Source organism: Brachyistius frenatus, unplaced genomic scaffold (assembly GCF_029030835.1).
Source record: "Brachyistius frenatus isolate BFR_SWC_R1_liver_20210118 unplaced genomic scaffold, ASM2903083v1 Contig_189, whole genome shotgun sequence".
Lineage (NCBI taxonomy): Eukaryota > Metazoa > Chordata > Actinopteri > Embiotocidae > Brachyistius > Brachyistius frenatus.
This window is the reverse complement of record NW_027210788.1, coordinates 362,899-377,500: the sequence shown is the minus strand read 5'-3', so window position 1 is coordinate 377,500 and position 14,602 is coordinate 362,899. Positions and strand designations below refer to the sequence as shown.

General features: G+C 41.8%; 1 protein-coding gene across 1 annotated transcript in view; it reads right to left on the bottom strand.

The window, feature by feature from the left end:
• Positions 1-3,746, bottom strand: part of bbc3 (BCL2 binding component 3) — an 8,299-nt gene extending 4,553 nt beyond the window's left edge. The window contains exons 1-2 of the mRNA XM_069718299.1: positions 3,419-3,746; positions 1,985-2,366 (exon numbers count right to left, since the gene is read on the bottom strand). Coding sequence (XP_069574400.1) covers positions 1,985-2,354 — 370 coding nt within the window. The 5' untranslated portion in view covers positions 2,355-2,366; positions 3,419-3,746. The remainder of the gene's footprint in view (positions 1-1,984; positions 2,367-3,418) is intronic.
• Between the last annotated feature and the right edge of the window lie 10,856 nt (positions 3,747-14,602).

Here is a 14,602-nt window from a genome sequence, read left to right as displayed (position 1 = left end):
AAAAGAGAGAGCGGTAGAAAAACAAAAAAAAACAAACAGGAAAACCCTGGCTTGTTGCCAAGGTAACTCTACAGCAGCACTGCTGGGGTCCTCCGCGTGCCATTGGAGGACAAAGCAGGGGGCCGAGCTGTGATAGGGTGAGCAAGAGGAAAGGGGCGGAGCTCGGGGTGAACCTGTTTGTTTGATAGGCTGACAGACTGACAGACTGACAGAGTGACAGAGAGACCCCTTGACCAGTAAGATGTGGAGACAGAAGGGTGGTCTGGTTGTTGGGTGGAGGCGTGGCTTAAAAAAACAACCCTAAACAGACTCAACCCTCAGATATAAAAACAGGAGAGGTAGAAAAGCTTCCCTTACTTTAACCTACTTATGGTGTTACTTAACTACCAACTCAACAAACAGATTAACTAACCGTTTAACTAAACGATGCAAATTCACCAACAAACCCACAGAACAGCCGACTAACCGACATGCAAACTAACTTAAGCGTTGACACTGACACTGCTGGGAGGTTCGGCCGTTGACTTAGTCAGCAGCTGAATGAGCGAACTAACTCACTAATTACAGTATCTGACTGGCTGTCTGATTGATTACGACTGAAGGATTACCCCGAGTGCCCGGCTGATGGATTGAGTCGGTTGCTGGGTAGCTCGGTGAATAACTAATTAATTAAATCAAGGGATAACAAATTCACTTGCTCATTAACTGCTTACTAGACTGACAGATAAGCCTGATTAACCAACTTAAAGTGCTCTGGGAGCAGGAGGAAATGCCTGGGATTGTTTCTTTATTGCAGGCAGGGTGCACAGGACATGTCTGAACATGCCTGCATGCAGCTGACCTACAGCTGAGGAGGAGGAGGAGGAGGAGGAAGAGGAGGAGGAGGAGGAGCAGCAAGTTATCTGTTTACATTGCTGCAGATCTGTCACAACACAGCAGCTCAGTCCCAGAAGGGAAAAAACCTGCCTTTCCTGAAAAACCCACCGATCCTGAATTCTCACCTGAATTTCCCTTTCTAAGCTTCTAACCCCCCCCCCCCCTCCCCTCCCCTCCCCCACCCGACACTTGATCCACAAATCAAACAGCCTGAGAAATAATTCACTTTTTCCTGGAGACACAAACCAACAATTCAGACATCTTCTCCGGAGCTGGAGGATAAACTTCCATTTCGATTATTCCACCAAACAAGCAAAAACCCAGCCACAGTAACACCGAACCATCACCACAGCAGAGTTGCAGCTACTTTAATGTTTCTCTCGCAAAGCCATCAAATTGGGAAAAGTACAGTTTTTTTTTTTTTTCTTTCTGTCGACTAATCTCTCCTCATGCCTCGGCTACCGCGTTGCCCGGGTAACGAAACCAGTTCGGGCAGTTCACTGTCTGTCTGCTGTGTAAGTGTTTGATGATGGTTAAGAAACCATTCTGCAATATAAAAGTTACATGTGACATGTGACAGCTGTAACACATTTCATCTCCCCCCCCCCCCCTCCCCCTCCCTCCCCCATCAACACTGGCCAAACAAGCTCCTGTCATGGAAATAAAGCCCCGGGTGCAGTGCACACATTAAAGACTCCCCCCCCCCCCCCTAGCTGATAACGTTCATGTTTACTTAAGGGTGGAGGTCTGGCAGGATAGCTGCTGCCTGTGGCTGAGTCACAGCTGAAGTTTTCCACCGCTTCCCCCAGTAACTACACTCATGAAGCGCCGTGTGCAGTCAGTTCCTGCTGCAGCGAGGGGCCTTAAAATCAATTCTGGCTCTGCTGCTGCTGACAGGCTTAATTATTAATGATGGCGCTCTGATATAGATCTTAGTGCTGCGTTGCCCTCTTTCCTTGTCTGGCAAAAACAAAGTGAGAGCTCTGCCACATGGTCGTAGTGCGTTTATAGTGACACCACGCCGGGCCACCCTCCATCCCAGCAGTATAAAAACACCACCCCCCCTGGCGTCACTCTTTTCTTTTGGCTGTAAAGAAAAGGATCCTACCTGGCAGAGAGAAGTCACCGGGTGCGACCGGAGCCGGGCTCCTCTCATCCGTCGGGTTGCAGAGCAGCGCAGGAGGAGACGTCGCTGACGGCAGGTGAGCCCGGGGCTCGTCTCGGCCGTCCGGGTAAGGCAGCGGGTACGGCAGGTAGAGGGCCTGCAAAGGCTGCAGATGGTGGGGGTTGTGGTGGAAGTGTATGGCACCGGCGCCGGTCCCAGTGCCGGTGGTGATGGTGGTGGTGAGCAGGCTCGGCCAGGTGTGGAGCGGGCGAGGCAGCTCCATGCGGCAGGTGTTGTTGTGGCCGGGAAGAGGGCCGTTTCCTCCTCCTCCTCCAGGTTCTCCGACGCTCTCGATGGTCTCTGCTCGGGCCATCTCAGTAGTAGCCTTCATCACACACACACACACACACACACACACACACACACACACACACACACACACAGGAAAGACATGCAGTCACATGTGTAACAGCTGACATGCATGAAAACCATTCATGGAATTTAAAGTTTAAATTGATGCAAAATGTCAAGTGTTGTCATCTGAACAGAGAAGAAGAACTATTCAACAGACATCTTTCAAACATCTGGGAGCAAATTGAGTTTACTTCAAAAGAAACCCTGCAGAGTGGCGGTGTAAACATGACACACACAAATATAAAGTATCTTAGAGATGGAAACAAACACATCCAGAGATGCAGCTTGAGCTCCATTGTGTGTTTTTCTCTGTTTGACCTACCGACCTATTTATTCTTCTCGGCCGCAAGGAGGCAGTGCCCCCCCCCCCCTACCCCTCTTCATGGAGCACGAGACCTCTGTTTGTAAACAAATCCGTGCCACCCGAGCACGAGGACGCGCGCACGCGGTACACACACACACACACACACACACACCCACGGCGGTGAAGAACAGAGGCGCGTGCGCAGCTTCAACGGCAGCGAGGGAAGAAAATAGAAAACCTCGACGTAATGAATGACTGCTATCATTTCCCTATCGCGCTTATTTCTGGGGACCAGTTCAACATATAGAAATACAAATAAAACCCCAACGAGGCAACAACAACCCTGTTAACGTAAAGTAACATAATCACGTGCTATTAACTCTTCTTTATTAAACATGTCTGGACATGTCTGCCCGAAGTTCACTGACTTATAAAAGCTGAAACTCAAAGAGTGTGGCAGTCAAGATAAAAAAATTAAAAAATTAAAAATAAAAAGGAAACACTATCCATAAGATGAAAGTTAAATTCATAAAAATGTAAGTGAACGCTGGGAAATAAAATGAAAGAAGAATAAATAATGTTGTCATTCAAAAGTTTAACTTTGCAGCTTTATTTTTTTAAATTTTTATTTTTTTTGACAGCTGGACAAGATGATGCAACTGTCAAGTATCAAATTGAACTTCTGCAGCAACTAAAATGAGCAATGCAGGTGCGCGTACCTGGTGTGTGTGACGATCCGTGGTGAGGCTGTCTGCAGGTCCGACAGGTGGACATCAGAGGGGACACAGAGTGCCAGGGGAAAAAGACAGCCGTGAATGCACCCGGCGGGGGACCGCAAGGGGAGATGTTAATGTCCACTCGGAGGGAAACGTGTCACTCCATTTCAAGTGTTCCCAGGTTGGATTGTCTCGTTAATATTTGCTGTTTTTCTGTCTCGGATTAACCCATCAAAACAAAAACAATAATATCGACGCGCAGCCGGTGAGGTGTGATGGGGGATTAAAAAACCAAACTCCGCAGCAGCGAGGTCGCCCGTGTTGTTGTCTGTCGCGGTCTTCAGTCTGAGCACTCCCTGCGCTGAGTTTATAAGAGCTCTGTCAAAGTGAGAAGAAGTGGAGTAAACATCCGGTCAGCGCTTTCACAATAAAATACCACGGCAACGTTTGTTCGAAGATAACACATCTTACGTCCGTATGTTTTAGAAAGGATCCAAACTGGCCTCTGATAAGGGTGTGAATGATCAGGCTTGACTTGGGTGAAATACATGAATGAAAGACTGTGATGAACAATAACTAATATAATACCACAAAATAACCCGTTTCATCTCACATGATGTGAATTTAAAGTCACTTGTCCCGTTATTTATAGTCTATTGTCATTGCACCAATGCACAGTGCACTTTTGATACCAATTTAATTCTCCATTTGGTTATCTGTCCGTGTTGTTCATAATGCATCGAGTCGACATGCTTTTATTTTGAAGGATGTCCTTCTCTGTTGTCTGGCTCACTTGACTTCCTTTGCCTTCCTTCTCTCCTCCAAAACAAGTGCTGACATGCTCCCTGACAGGATGCTGCTGTCTCACTTTTCCTTTCTCGACCCATCTGTCTCTCCTTCTCTTTTTCTTTCACATTCACATGCTCTTTTTTTTTTAATTTTTTTTTTTTAATCAAAGTTGAGATGTAATAAACACGTTTCTTATCTTAAATTTATTCGACTGTTTCCATGTCTCTCTCTGTCTGATAAACTTTGTCATGCAACAGTTAATGCCCCCCTCTATCATGTTTTCCTTTCCCTTCCTCTTTAAATTCTTTATCTCTCATCTCAGCAATTTCCTCTTCATTTGACAGCCTCACACAGGAATCAACAAAACATCCCCCACCTACACACACACACACACACACACACACACACACACACACACACACACACACACACACACACACACACACACACACACACACACACACACACACACACACACACACACACACACACACACACCATCCCACCCCCAGCTGGCTTTCTTTCCCCAGTTTGACACGTCTTCAGCAGCTGTAAACCAAAACAATACGAACCTGTTTGGAGTGCAGCTGAGTCAGCATTTACAACACATTCAATGCAAACGCAGTGAGTGTCAAAACTTTTGACTCTTGTGATTTAGATTTTTGCATGTGATCCATTCGAATAGAGACAAACGCCTCTTTCCACACTGAAGCCAGAATACAAGAAGTTCAGTTTCCTGTGTGGGCTAAGAGGAAAATTAACACAAGTTTAGATCCAGATGGTTCACTGATCTGTGACTTGGCTGTGGCTCAGTGAGATGGTCACCCAGCCAGCGACTACTTCTGACTCTCTCACCTAAAAATGCTGTTGTTTCTGGACCTGTTTTGAATCTTATAACCCAAATATGGACATAAAATGAAAGGTTTTACATTTTTTTGTTACCCTGTGTACCTTTATTTTATTTTTTTTTTTGACATTCATGAATTTCAACCATGCATGAATGAACACATGAACATACACAAACCTATCAGGCTGCAATTGAAGCTCCAATGAAAATCATTATAATGGCATTTTGGAAACTTTTCATAAACCCAAACATCAGAAATTATAATCCGGGATAAAAAAAAAAAAAATTCTTAACAGTCCAAATTTGACAAATCGTTAAATATGCAGTCGTCCATTAAACACACCTGCCACATACTGTACGGTTATTAGCCCATATCAGGAGCACCGAGCAGACACATATTTTCAAGTGTCCCTACATATTCATCTCACTTTGACTCTTCATCGCTGGATGTTCAGGCTGTTGGCTGCAGCGCTTACGATCATAACAGTCATTTTTCATAAAAGAAACCTGCAGTAAAGTTGCAACACACAACAGCAGCCTAATTGTTCAAGCTTTTACACCCTCTAGTCTGAGAATCCTGCATAAAATTAGCCTCCTGAATAACTTCAGAAAACCCCCCGCTGTCTCGACCCCTGACCCTCATCGTCATTGTCTTCTGGAAACACCCCTCAGCTGCAGGGCATGAGACGGGGGCGGCTCAGCCGAGCTGCGGGGTCGGAGGCTGTTTAATCGGCTGGAAATGGCAGCTTGTCTCAAGGCACTCCCCCACAGCCCCCCCCCTCCCTCCCTCACACACACACACACACACACACTGTGCACCCTTCTCCACCTCTTCCTCTACCAGCAGCAGATTGGTACACACCGCCTTGTTTTGAGGGGGGGGGGGGGGGAGTGGTACCACGCAGGTACATGATACATGCCCGGGCGAACATCCTCCACCAGATGTGACGCCGGCAGACTTTGCATGACTTGTGGTCAACGGATAACTAGATAATGAATGCTAATGAGAGTCATGACTGACACCATCCAAAATCCTGTCAGGTTGCTTTTTGTAGTATTGTTGCTTTTAGGGGGGTTATTATGAATATCATTAATTACTTTTATAATAAAAAGCTGTCAAAACTTTCTCAAACGAATCTCGGGCCCGTGAATGTTATTGGTTTGCCGAGTTTAAAGATTCAAACCTGCCTCATCCTTCATGGCTGGTTAAAAAGCTCTTGAGACTCTTTAATGCTCTGAGTAATGTCACCACAATCAGCTAAATGTATCTCAACAAATTGGAGAGCTCTGCTTTGCTAGAATGACTGCATTATTAATTTGCACTGCAAAATCTGGATGTAATATTCAAGTACACATGCCAAGTTGTGGCTGCCTGAGAGAATTGCACAACTAAAGTGTAAACCCAGATATACATTCATGGGATTTTGAGGACAAAGTCCAGTTTGATAACGATGTAATATTCCCTGAAGGGTTTATTAATGATAAGAAATTATGTTGAAGACAAAAACCTTCATAAAGACAAACTCCTGAGGAAAATATCTGCCTCCTGAGGTGCTCAGTGCTTCACTATGTTCCCTTAATCTCAACTTTCTGATTCATTTGGATTTTTCCTGTAGATCCCCGAATCCGAAGAACAAGTGTAAACTGAAGGACCCCTCAAAATAAAATACAAATAAAAACACCTGCTGATGCCAGTCGATGAGTGATGGCACCTGTGATCAAGTCACCTGACAGGTTTTTGGTTCCGAACTGCATCATCAATGTTGTTTTCTGTTTTTCGCTGTAACCTGAGAGCAGTCAGGCAATAGAGAGACGATAATGACGGCACCAGATAAGGTGTACACCACACACACACACACACACACACACACACACACACACACACACACACACACACACACACACACACACACACACACACACACACACACACACACACACACACACACACACACACACACTCAATGACAGGTAATCTATACCTGTGTTGCTGTGATAAGCATGTAAATGAGATCAGCCAACTCGTCTCTCACCTCTGCAGTGGAACCGGGTCGCTTCTTTTTCTCCCTCTTTCTCTCTCAACCCTTCAGCCCAACGACCTCACACTCGAACCTCATCCTCAAAAACTCAACAAATAATAATAAAAAAAATTTAAAAAAACAATGTTGTTTCTTAAAATGACTGAATAAAGCAAAACCTCGTTATGAGGATTATTTCCTGTGAAAGCGACAGAGTTTTGCACGATCGATTGAACCGTGACCAACGCAGGTTAAATGTTTAGTACACTTCATATGTAGGTTGAAAAAGTTCAGACTGCTCTTGCTTCCATGTGAACTGAGCAGCATCGTGATGCGCATAAGATACGTTGCTCGATCAATATCAGCACCTGAGTTGCACTGTGATCACTGTGTGCACATTTGTGATTTCGCCAAACCTGAGCAGAGAGCGCACATTGGTGGTGGAGATTGACGGCTTGTGTTGATACGGGTGAGAAACTTGAACCAAAAGTGTCATTGCGTCACAGTTCAGACCGTTTTTACCTCAAACAACTCAAAATGTCACAGTAAAACTTCGTGTTGACAGTCTGACTCCAGGGAACACATTCATGCTGCAGAGTTACACTTATTTCATAGAAAATCCATCGACCTTACGAGCCTTCTTCAACAGTGACGTTTGTCTTCTTGAATGCCACTCAAAGCCCCTTGCCCGGTCATTGCATCATTGACTTAGATTTTTATTTTTTTTGAAGCATTTCAAAGGTGTCCGTTGCCAATTTCCCAAGTTTGACAAGTGTCAAACTGTATTTCAGTTTGTAGAGGATTGGTCTCGGTTGAGAGCAGTAAAAGATGAAGGTCACGTTGCTGAACAGTTTCTAAACTCTGCTCGAACACACTCAAGTGTTTGTTGACTTGGATACTGCCTTACTGTGATTACATGACATCTCATGACTTTATTCAGCATCAACATCCCAACACCTCCCTGTGATCTTTTCTTACCTTTGCTGATTAATTAATACAAAATTAATGGCCAGGCCTGTCACTCAAACATCAACCTCGCACTCGATCTCTCTGTTACGCTTTCTTCCTCCTCTCTCTTATTGTTTTTACATCTGATAGCAGGTAGGAAACACGATGAGAGGAGGATGAAGCCATCTGACAGGCCTGAGGAATCCCCATCATGTGTGTGTAGCAGCTCTGTTTGTCCTGCGGTAACCAAAGCAGAAGGACCCAGCATTTGTCCCCACAGCTGAAAGCTGAGCCAGTGTTTGGGTTGCTACAATGACATCATCGTTTTCACACTCTCCACCTCGCCCTCCCCCTCCTCCCTCCCTCTCCTCCTCCCTCCCTGCATCCAGGGCCGAGTTCAGACCGGGGCACACTCGTAAAATGAATCAAAAATGTGTTAAAACTCAAGTGTATTCCTGAAACAAAATAAATTGTATGTTTATTACAAAACTCTTCTTTCTTTCTTTTTTTTAATTTTTTTATCTCAGCTCTGTCATTGGAGAAAATATCTGACTTCATAGCTAATAAATGCTTCACTATGTCCACCAGCTTGTCTCTAATTGAGTCTGTCTGCTGCTTGTTGCTGAGCAGGCGATGTACATTTTACCATACAATCTTTGAAATAACACTTTAGCATTGTGATTTGATATATTGTTAGAAAATATACAGATGCTTTTAAATGAGAAAATAACTTACAAGGGGCATTTTGAACAAGCAAAGATTTTGAAAATGTAGACCTAATTCTTGTGCTTAGATGGAAAACGTGATTTCTTAGTTCATACTGAGGGGACTGTCCACAAATATATTTCATGGCACTTTATTTATTTTATGGGACTAAACAAATAACAAAATAAAAAGTCAGGAGATGACTTCTGATGTCAGAGGAAGTCTATACAAGTCATACTACCATAAATGGCAAAAAAAGTTAAAAAAAAAAAAAAAATCATTTAACTTAATCCAAATAGTCGTAAATGGTGCTTCAACTGAATGTCCAGCCAAGATAGAAAAACTGAAACTAGTAAGCAAACTCAGGTCTCTTCTTTTTCGTCTTCTTTCTTTTACTTCACTTCATCCACATGTTTTCTTTCTGTGTCCTCGTTCCCTTTTATTTAGTCTCATCCTAACATAAACTATTACTTCAACCTCCATAACTTCACGCCAAGTTTTCAAACTATCATGCCATGATTGACATTATGAGGAGGTTTTTTTTGTTTTTGTTTTGTTTTTGGTAATGCATAATTCTGTGGTTTAAAAAACAACAAAAAAAAAAAAACATGTTACAACAAACATAATACCGTATTTGATTTCCACTTATATTTGCCTTTCTTTGGTTTCGCTCATCTTCAGCTCCTCCTTCTCTTTTCTCACCTGCATTTAACAAATTAGCGCCTGTTGTTGTTGTGATAAGTATCAGCTAAAGAGACATTAGAGAAGCCGTGGATCTCTGTGTCACCAGGTGATGACAGAGCTGCTGCTGCTAAAAAAAAAGAAGAAGAAGCCCGATCAACACCTGTTGACGGGTGAGGGTGAAGCTACCTGAGTGGATTGGGGCATCCCAAAGTTTGCTTTTACCTTATCAGGTGAACGTTGTAATGTTAGCAGAGCGCTGATGGAATGATTAAGATGCTTTGTGTCAGGTTTTAGCAGCCAGAGATAAAACATTAAAATAAGCTGTGCTGGTATAAATGGGAAAGACCAAAGAACTTTTTCCCGCCTTTAGTTTAGTTTTCATGATGGACGTGTTTGAAATTTTAGCAAGAAATCTTACAGGTTTTGTAGCTGTGATCACTGATCATTTGGGTTGTGTATTTGTGTCTGATAATATTAGGTTGACCTAAATTATATAAGAAAAATCAATGTGTATTTCACGCTAATATCATTTATCACTATACATTTTTTGGTCATAGTTGTTTCCCTTGTGGTGATAGTTTTCTTGAGTTAGCTTATCCAAATATAAAGAGCCCAACTCTGAAATGTCAAAACATTTCAGTTTCATTTGTGGATGCCGACACACATTTAAAATTCAACCGGGAGGTCAACAACAGCGGCCTCTACTGTTGATGACGGCAACAACAGACGAGTTTTATGACTGCGTAGGTCGGCTCTCTTTGGTTTCTTCTAAAGTCTTTTGGACATCTTCCATCTTCGGAGGAGAAATAAAGCCATGTGAACAGACACCATCCTCAGATGCACGCTCCACACTGTGTCGACTCTACTTATCATAACAGGGATTTGGATGGCTGACACACACACACACACACACACACACACACACATATATATATATATAAAAAATAAAGCTCCAACTCAACAATGGGACTCTAATGGCAACATGCTTACTGGCAAAGTGCATGGCACACAGGGTGTCAAACTATTCTTTACGCCTTTTTTTTAATTTCATTTATTGAGGAAAAGTACGCTTTTTTTTTTTCTTCCCTGCAGATTCAGAAACAGTTCTTCCTTCCAGTGTTACAGAAGCTGTTACAGAAGGGCACAGAAAAGAAACGATGGACAGTTAAATAGACACCAAACTAACCCACGGTTGGGTATCAGGAAAAAGTCTGAGGGACACATTTATGAAAAAGGGAGAAAAGGCATTACCTCATTCACTTCACCTCAAACGGAGCAGGACAGATGGACCTATTCTGTGTGTGTGTGTGAGTGTTAGTGTGTGAGTGTGAGTGTGTGAGTGTGAGTGTGAGTGTTAGTGTGTGTGTGTGTGTCAGCCAACCAAATCCCTGTTATGATAAGTAAAGTCAATACAGTGTTGAATGTGCATCTGAGGCACATCGTTTCTATTCACAAGGCCTTATTTCTCCTCCGAAGCGGGGCAGGATGGGAAGATGTCCCAAAAGACTTTAGAACAAACCACAAAAAAAAAAAAAATCTGTCATAATTTCATAAAAAAACCTGGAAAGGTTTAAGGATTTAGAATATGGGTGATTTACCGCAGTAGCTTAGTTGTTGTTATGTGTCAATTTTCACAATAAATGAAGTAACTACAATAACTGGAGCACATTCATACGTACTGTACGTCATTATCAGCACAACAGACATAACACGATAGCCAGAGTCAACTGACGGATAGATTATTTTGGTTTTCTTTGGAAATTTTCCAAATTTCTCAGATTAAAAACGTAGTGACGTCCCCCCTTGAATAAAATATATAAACGGCAGCTGTGACCTGTGTCAGAGACGCTCCATGCCGTCACTGACAAGGTGAAAACCCTGGAGAGCTGGCTGTTTATATCAACAAGGAGAAACCATCGTCACTTTCCTCTGTCCGTGATCAGAGCCTCCAGGGTTCTCATGTCATCCCTGGGGAGGCTGCTGTTTTGGCTCTCACAACAATGAGCTCATCTCTGAGCCCCCCCCGCCCCCCTCCCACACTCCCCCTCCATCCCTCCCTCCCTCCCTCCCTCCCTCCCTCCATCTCAGGACAAAGTGAAAGGGGATCCACATCCCTGCACCGGGCTGCCCTCTCAAACCGGCATGTGGACCTCCAGGATAATTACACTGTGATTAACCCATCTTACATGGATTGCTGCTGACCTGTATCACATGGTGACATAATTAATCACAAGTGATGAATCAAGAGCTCAGCAACATTAAAGCTTTAGTAAAGAGTTTTAAATCAGTTATGAGCATTAAATCAGTTTGTCTATTAACTGAGACACCATTGAAATAAGCCTATAAAGAATGTGTGAACAGGTTTACTAGTACTAAATGTTACAATATACAGGAACATTTCTATAATATATTAGTAACTATGCTAATATATTCTCCATGTAGGTATTGCTCGTGTGGATCACTGTTCTTGTTTGTGTAAAAGTGTTGTGACTGTCATAAGAATTGATGTTTTGATGGCGAATATTCATAAACTTGTATCGTATTTTGTCCTTTAGCTTGAAGTAGTTGAGTGACTTTAGGTGGCTGAATATGTGGCATCTTGTTTTATGTTATAAAAATTTTAAAAAAAAAAGCATCGATTGGATGTTTTCAAGTTCAAAAGTATGTTATGCATTTTGTAGTAATCACACAGACTCATGGCAAAATGACAACTTGTCACACACAGTCTTCTTTTTACAATCATCGATTGTTGTTTCACTTCCTATTTCTGTTATTTAACTTTACATCATTTCTTGATACGTTAAGTCACATCATTTCATATGATGTTATTTTATTTGACCTCATGTTACATCACTTTACACCATGTAATGTCACCCACATGACGCCGCAATATGTGTTGCAAAATATACCATGAAGCCGTGCTGTGTCATGAGGTCTACTCCCCTCAGGTTACATCACATACTGTTATTTTAGTATCATGTCACATGTGTTTAGTTTCAAATGTGAAGCTTTTCCCATCATACCACTTTATGTACTATTATGTTATGTCATGTTCAGTTACTGTACATAAATAGCATTAATAATGTCTCCATAATATTCAAGTGCCCCAGTAAATCCTCACAGCGTTACGGTGAACCAGCGTTCAAAACACGAGCACCCTGAAACTAAAGGAGCTACGTGGAGTTCAGAGATTACTCATTTTATTATTTACACCTGCGCTTTTCCTGCTGTGAAATGTTTAGAGATCTCCTCTGTGAAAAAAGACCACGTCATGTCACTTCAGGTCAGGTGTCAGATAACGTCATGGCACGCTTCATTGTATGTCAGGTCTACATGGTGATTTGTTGTTAAGGCACATTTAGTTCATGTAAAGTGGTGTGAAGTTGTTTTGTGTACAGTTTTATTGTGTCATTATTATAGGCTGGTTCTCTCCGAGACAGCAGGTCTCCTCTGCAGGTCTTCTGGTGATATGACGGCACAGATGCATCGGATCTGGTTGCAAGATCTTATCAAGGGGTCCTGCGTGGTCATTACTCAGAGTTCTGCCCAACAACAGGGAAGCTGCTTGTTTTTGACTGGGACCTCCAGAAACTGGGCCACGGGATAGTCTGGCATCTCTGTGTGAGTCAGACAGCACGAGTAAAAGTGTAAAAAAAAAAAGAGGTGCTATTTACTGATGCTGTTTGATATATTATATAAAAATAATATATATATATATTTTCTCACCTACATTAAATAACTTTTACTAAAAAATAATCTGAAAACAGCCTGTAAACACGCCAGCGATCCCCTGGAGAAGCATGAATCAAGTCTTACTGATTGGAGATCACTGAATTATGTTTGCTTACAGTACCTGAATATTTTCATTATTGTCAACCATTTGGATTTTTTTTAAAATACATAATTAAAGTGTAAATCCTGGAATTCAAAATATATTTGTTATTGCAGTGGATATATGGCATAATGTTGAACAATATGGTCCATGCTATCTGAGCATTACCTGTAAAAATAAAAAGCATCTTATTGTAACGTTGCTAATTATTTAACCAGTTTTTAATGTGTGTATTGTACTGTATTGTCTTGCTGATGTGGTAAATGGGCTGTACTGTTGTGTATGAGTTCATGTGTCCTGTTCTTTTTTCTCATTGCAACACATCAAATGGTTGCATATGATGTAAATTAAGTCAGTTTCCCTTTTTTTCACAGCAAAATATCTTTACTTTGCCACAGTAGGAAAAGCACAGTGTTCCCAGTAAAGTGTCCCAGTAAACAATGTCTGAATCTATGTCAAAAATATGGAATAATGTCTTATTGTCTTATGAAATGACCTATTGATTAGGTTCCTACAAATAAACTAAATAAACAAAACATATAAGCTGTAGTGACAGAAAAAAAGGTTTTTTAAGTAAAACGTTTTTCCGCAAAATGTTCCTTTTTACAGTTTCTTATTATACACTGTATATTATGTCTAATATTACAAAAGCATTTTACCATTGCAGGTGAACCACATTACTATTCTTGTAAAAAGTAATTATACTTTACAGTACTATGTTTTCATTTAAAGTGCAGTAGATGTAGGCTACAGGTAAAATAATATAAAACGTAAATGCTTAAATGAGGTACAAGTACTTGGCTGTATTGTGCATGAAATAGGAGCATACTTTATAAATCTCAGTGGGAAAAAAATGCACAATATTCTCTCAATTATTTTACATCTCTGTATGTAAGTGCATGAATCTTTGTTGGTATAGAATTTCAGTGCTATGTTTCATTTGTGTTTTATATATATATATATATACTGTATATGTCTCTCTCTCTCTCTATATATATATATATATATTGTATATATATAGCCTACATTTGTGTGTGTTTTCCTTTAAGAGTTTGGGCGGCAGCTCGTGGCCTCATTACCGGTGAAGTATCAGGTCAAGTTTGGTCAGCTGGCCGCTGGTGTCCTCTAGTGGACAGCTTGTGAATTACATCCGCTCCAAAACTTTTCGGTTTCGGTTAAGATATCTTAAGTCCTTGTTTCTAAACTTGTAAAACTTTTATTTAAAGAGCCCCCCTTTGTTTGTTTTTCTGTCCGTATTGGTGAAGCGGCGGTAAAACACGAAGCCACATTTTTTATTTTTTTTTACCCGCCGGTTCAGGAGGGGCGCTGTCTCTTTAAAAAGCGCCGAGAAGAAGAAGCTCTTT